This window comes from Quercus robur, chromosome 5 (assembly GCF_932294415.1).
Source record: "Quercus robur chromosome 5, dhQueRobu3.1, whole genome shotgun sequence".
Taxonomy (NCBI): Eukaryota; Viridiplantae; Streptophyta; class Magnoliopsida; order Fagales; family Fagaceae; genus Quercus; species Quercus robur.
The window spans coordinates 44,457,679-44,462,714 of record NC_065538.1 but is presented as its reverse complement, the minus strand read 5'-3'; the positions used below and the strand labels follow the sequence as shown (position 1 = coordinate 44,462,714).

Genomic DNA, 5,036 nt, shown 5'->3' with positions numbered 1-5,036 from the left:
ACTTCATTAAAATTAACAAACTAATGTGAATTTGTAAATTTCCATTAATTATGAATGACAAAACTTATGGTATAATACTTTAAGTGATGTTCATTAAAATCCACTTTTAAAATTCTGTCATGTGGCTACTTAACTAAAAAAATACACTTTCATTCTATGAGAAAAGAATCTACTTAGCAGAATCTTAAGAGAAGAACCTAAAAAACAACAATTAAATATTATACCTAAGTTCTGCCCAATTATGAAATAGTTTAAGCTCACCAAATCATATTTATTATTATATCAATTTTATACGGTCATTCTTCATTTGATTCTTTTTTTAGATGAAATCATTCTTTATTTGATTGCTAACTAGTAACCATGAGCTAATGTGGTTAACTCAACTTATAGAATTTCTGATGGTTGAATAAGATATATAAAGTTCAATCTCCGCCTACACTAAAAACTTATTAGTATCTTAATCTGATGAGATGATAAAGAGTTATTATTAGGAATGGATACCATAGATTGAAACTCTAAATATATATATATATATATATATATATAGCGTAATGCACCTCAATATCGCCACATGCCTAACCTTGTGGGTCTCAACTGTAGGCCTCGCAAGACAGGTTGCATATTAAATTCAATACAAGTACAAAGTCAGGCTTGTAACTAGTAAGTTTACATTCTCTAAAAAAAAAAAAAATGATAAGTTTACCTATGACCAAAACTAATTGGTGTGTCTCCTCAGTTAATGTTAATTTGAATATATATTTTTTTATAGATGTTAAAAAATGAAAGTGAACACCAATAATGATTCCAGATTAAAATTTGCAAGAGTCATGCTCTTCGTAACGATTACTATAATAAACATATTGGTGATGAAAATGGAATTTTCAAGATCCAGCTATTGTTTCGCTGCCCAACTTGAGAAGTAAGTTAAGTTCAAACAAATCAAGAAGACCACGGAATCCCTTCACATATATTGATATAAAACCTCACAAATTCTTCTTTGTCGTTAGTGAGCTCTCAAAGAAAATCATGGGTTTCAGTTTTGAAAAGAAGGACCTTGATTTGGTATTGGTCCCTACTGGGTTGCTGATCATGTTTGTTTACCACCTAGACCTCCTTTTCAGATACACTTATAGACCTCACACCACATTCATGGGGTCTGAGAACAATGAGAAGAGAGCTTGGGTTGAAAATATTATGAAGGCAAGGATTACTCCCTTTTCTTTCATTCTTTTTGGTTACACAGAATTTGTTTCTTTAAGCAGATTTGCTTAATTTTTACTTATGGAAATTGCAGGATAAGAAAAAGAACGTTAGCGCTGCTCTAACTGTGACCAGTTCCAACATTACTGCAGCAATTTACTTGGCAATAATCTCTTTGACTTTGTGCTCTCTCATTGGAGCTTGGATTACAAACTCTACCTATACCCTCCTTGATAGTACTATAATCTATGGCGACACAAGTGAATCCACCATGGTTCTCAAGTACATAAGCCTCCTAACCTGCTTTCTTCTTGCTTTTTCATGCTTTGTTCAGTCAGCAAGGCATCTCGTCAATGCAAGCTATTTAATAAGCAACCCAAGTAATGATGTATCTGCGAGTAGTGTGGTATTGCCAGTTATAAGGGGAGGTGAATTTTGGTCACTTGGGCTTAGAGCACTATATTTTGCTCTTAATTTGCTACTATGGTTTTTTGGTCCAATACCCATGTTCGTTTGTTCTATCGTTATTGTGATAATCCTCCATTGCCTCGATTCCAATTCACCTTTACTACTGAAGCAATTGGATTCACTTACAAGGGGCTAAGAATCTTAAAGCCAAGGTCTATAGTATTTGGAAGACGAAGATCTATCAACATTTTCTATTCACACAAGCTCATTGGGTGTGCACCACAGCTAGATTTTAGAAACATAAAATAAAAATAAAAAAGGTGTCATAAACACTAAAATAGTCTTGCAATCATGAACCTTTTTTTTTTTTTTTTTTTTTAGAATTCATGAACTATTTGTTTATTGACGTAGAATAACGCCATTGAGAGCTGGGCCAACTCATTATGTAACAATGAACTCTTTTTTCTTTTTTTTTTTGTGCTGAATATGTAACAATGAACTTATTGCCTATTATGTCATCTTATAATTTTCTTCATAATCACAATGCATCCTCAGCTACTTGTGGGACTTGAACAAAATATTCAGCAATACGATATCTTTGATACATGTCGCCCCAGTGTAAAAAGAGAATAATAAGAGTTTGGGTTTTGTTTTACTTCCTTAAAAATATTCAAATCTAAGTACTATTGTATTTAGATTATATGAGAACTCTTAAATACTATAAGATTGCTTTGAAGGTATTTGGATTACATAAGAACTCCTAAATACAATTAAATTGTTTTGGAGATTCCAGTGGCAGTGATTAATGATGATCATCCAATGTCTTAATTTTAGCGGTAATTTAACATTAGTAGGTCGCTCCTAAGAATTGGCCTTGGCCACCATAATCTCATGCTAATGCCTTTTTGTGTCTGTGTATGGCATGAATGGATTAATTTCAAAGAGGCTCACTGCAAATACAATTCCAACTTGAATTTTTTGTGTAAATCATCTACAAAATTATATTCAGCTTGAGCTTTAAGCAAGAGGCCAAAGCAATTGAACGTAAAGGAATCAGTACTCCCCCATCCACCATTGCTCTCTATAGTCTCCAGATATTGGTAAAAGTACCTGAGGTTAGATCTCGTTTTTAAAAACATTGGTCCATATAAATCTCAAAATTCATTGCCTAAACAAATAAAATGAAGGGAAAAATTAGAGGTAAAAAAAAAAAAAAAACAATTAAGTGTGTAAATGACTAAATGGTCCTGGACTAATGAAGGTATTATTGTCATCGTCATTATCTATTTCTTAAGCCAAAATTAAGACTTAATGCATTTATTTCATTCGTGAGGAAGTAGTTCGAGTTGTTTTCTAACAAGCTACGTAAGTGATGTTAACCTTGCTTTAGGGGAAAAAATGATGTTGACCTTCAATTTTGTAGAAATTGAAAACTCATCTAGGATAGGTCCCATTAATTTTCTAGAAACACTATTTAGAGGTAGAGACTTGAGACCATTTATTTGGTGACTGTAAGAGGTGAGCCCATTCTTTGTTAGGCTGCTAACCAGTAACCCAGTAATGCACATCAATATTCATGCCACTTGCCTAACCTTGTGGGTCTCAACTGTAGGCCTCACAACACAAGTTGCATATTATATTCAATATCACAAGTACATGAATTGAGGCTACTAGCTAATAAGTTTAAGACAGTACCCCCCAAAAAAATAAATTTGATACCTATTAATGTGACAGATTGTTAGTGATAAAAAAAATTAACATTATTGTTGGACCTAAATAAGAACCAATAAAGATTTGTTAATTCAACTAGTATGAAAAATGTTATTATTATTATTATTATTATTATTATTATTATTTGGTGTATGAATTAGTCAATAAGTTTACTGAAGAACAAAACTATTGGTCTGTATAAAACAATTTGGATTTATTTTTATAAATGTTTCATGCATGATTCCAGATTAAAATTTAAAATATCATGCACTTCATAACGACTAAACTACTATAATAATTTTGTTGTTTATATACTTTTTTTTTTTTTATAAACATATAGGTGAAAATGGAAATTCCAGCTTCTTGTTGCTGCCCAACTCCAGAAGTCAAAGTTGCGTTTAAAGAAATTAATCAAGAAGACAACGGAACCCCTTCACATATAAACTACACAAACTCATCTTTGTTGTTGGTTACATCTCAAAGAAAATCATGGGTTTCAGCTTCAGAAAGCAGGACCTTGATTTGGTCTTGGTCCCTAGTGGGTTGCTGATCATGTTTGTTTACCACCTGGTCCTCCTTTTCAGATACATTCATAGACCTCACACCACATTCATGGGGTTTGAGAACAATGACAAGAGAGCCTGGATTGAAAGTATCATGAAGGCAAGTATTACTTCCTTTTCTTTTATCCTTTTTGGTCTCACAGAATTTGTTTAGGCAGATTTGCTCATTTACCTTTGGAAATATTGCAGGATAAGGAAAAGAATGTTAGCACTGCTCTAACTGTGATCGTTTCCAACATTAATGCATCAGTTTACTTGGCAACAATCTCCTTGACTTTGTGCTCTATCATTGGAGTTTGGATTGCAAACTCTGCCAGTGTTGTCTTTGAGAGTAATATAATCTACGGCGACACAAGGCAATCCACCATGGCTATCAAGTTCATAACCCTCCTAACCTGCTTTCTCCTTGCTTTTTCATGCTTTGTTCAGTCAGCAAGGCATCTTGTCCATGCAAGCTATTTAATAAGCAACCCAAGTAATGATGTATCTGCGAGTAGTGTGGAATTGTCTGTTATAAGGGGAGGTGAACTTTGGTCACTTGGGCTTAGAGCACTATATTTTGCTCTTAATTTGCTGCTATGGTTTTTTGGTCCAATACCCATGTTTATTTGCTCTGTCTGTATTGTGATACTCCTCCATTGCCTCGATAGCAATTCAACTCCGTTCAATGAGTATGGTTCTGGAACCCAGACAGACAAAAGGAATGCTCGGCGGGATGTCTAAGGCAGCTACTATTAATAAGCATCATAATGTGCAAGGTCTAATTCTTGCCTCAATTTGTATTGTTAAAATGAAGTATTTGACATTAAATTTCTGTTAGGAACTTTGATTGATGCAAGTAATTTTATTTGAATTCATGTCCGAAAGAATCAAAATTTTACAGATTCAAAAATCAGAGTACATTTTCTTCTCTGGTAAGTGTATTCAGATTCAGAATAAGTTGCCAAAAGAAGGTTCTGAGTGTTAATTACAACAAAAAGTTAGAAAAGATTATCTAAGATAGCTGAAATTTTAATTTTAACCGTAAGTTCATTTACCTATGTTCCAATCTTAAAACCATTTCCTGGTAGAAATAGCAATTTGTCTCCCTCAATCCTGTTTGATTAGTGAGTTATTGTTTGCAATCTCTGCGCAAAAGCTTGACAGCAGCATAAA

At 33.3% G+C, this 5,036-nt stretch overlaps 2 protein-coding genes across 2 annotated transcripts; both read left to right on the top strand.

Annotated features, from left to right (window-relative positions):
- The first annotated feature begins 883 nt into the window (after positions 1 to 883).
- On the top strand, positions 884 to 2,146 carry LOC126726050 (uncharacterized). The gene is made up of 2 exons (XM_050431161.1): positions 884 to 1,200; positions 1,295 to 2,146. The coding sequence occupies exons 1-2, from the start codon at positions 1,027 to 1,029 to the stop codon at positions 1,802 to 1,804; spliced, it is 684 nt and encodes a 227-aa protein (XP_050287118.1). The 5' UTR covers positions 884 to 1,026; the 3' UTR covers positions 1,805 to 2,146.
- A 1,544-nt stretch (positions 2,147 to 3,690) lies between these two features.
- LOC126726049 (uncharacterized) lies at positions 3,691 to 4,776 on the top strand. Its single transcript, XM_050431160.1, has 2 exons — positions 3,691 to 3,981; positions 4,071 to 4,776. The coding sequence occupies exons 1-2, from the start codon at positions 3,808 to 3,810 to the stop codon at positions 4,602 to 4,604; spliced, it is 708 nt and encodes a 235-aa protein (XP_050287117.1). The 5' UTR covers positions 3,691 to 3,807; the 3' UTR covers positions 4,605 to 4,776.
- Positions 4,777 to 5,036: the final 260 nt, after the last annotated feature.

Excerpts from the sequence above, each read along its gene's own strand:
- LOC126726050 (XM_050431161.1), top strand. The coding sequence starts at position 1,027 with ATGGGTTTCAGTTTTGAAAAGAAGGACCTTGATTTGGTATTGGTCCCT. Across the intron at positions 1,201-1,294 it reads GGGTTGAAAATATTATGAAG|GATAAGAAAAAGAACGTTAG; the intron begins GCAAGGATTACT and ends TGGAAATTGCAG.
- LOC126726049 (XM_050431160.1), top strand. The coding sequence starts at position 3,808 with ATGGGTTTCAGCTTCAGAAAGCAGGACCTTGATTTGGTCTTGGTCCCT. Across the intron at positions 3,982-4,070 it reads GGATTGAAAGTATCATGAAG|GATAAGGAAAAGAATGTTAG; the intron begins GCAAGTATTACT and ends GAAATATTGCAG.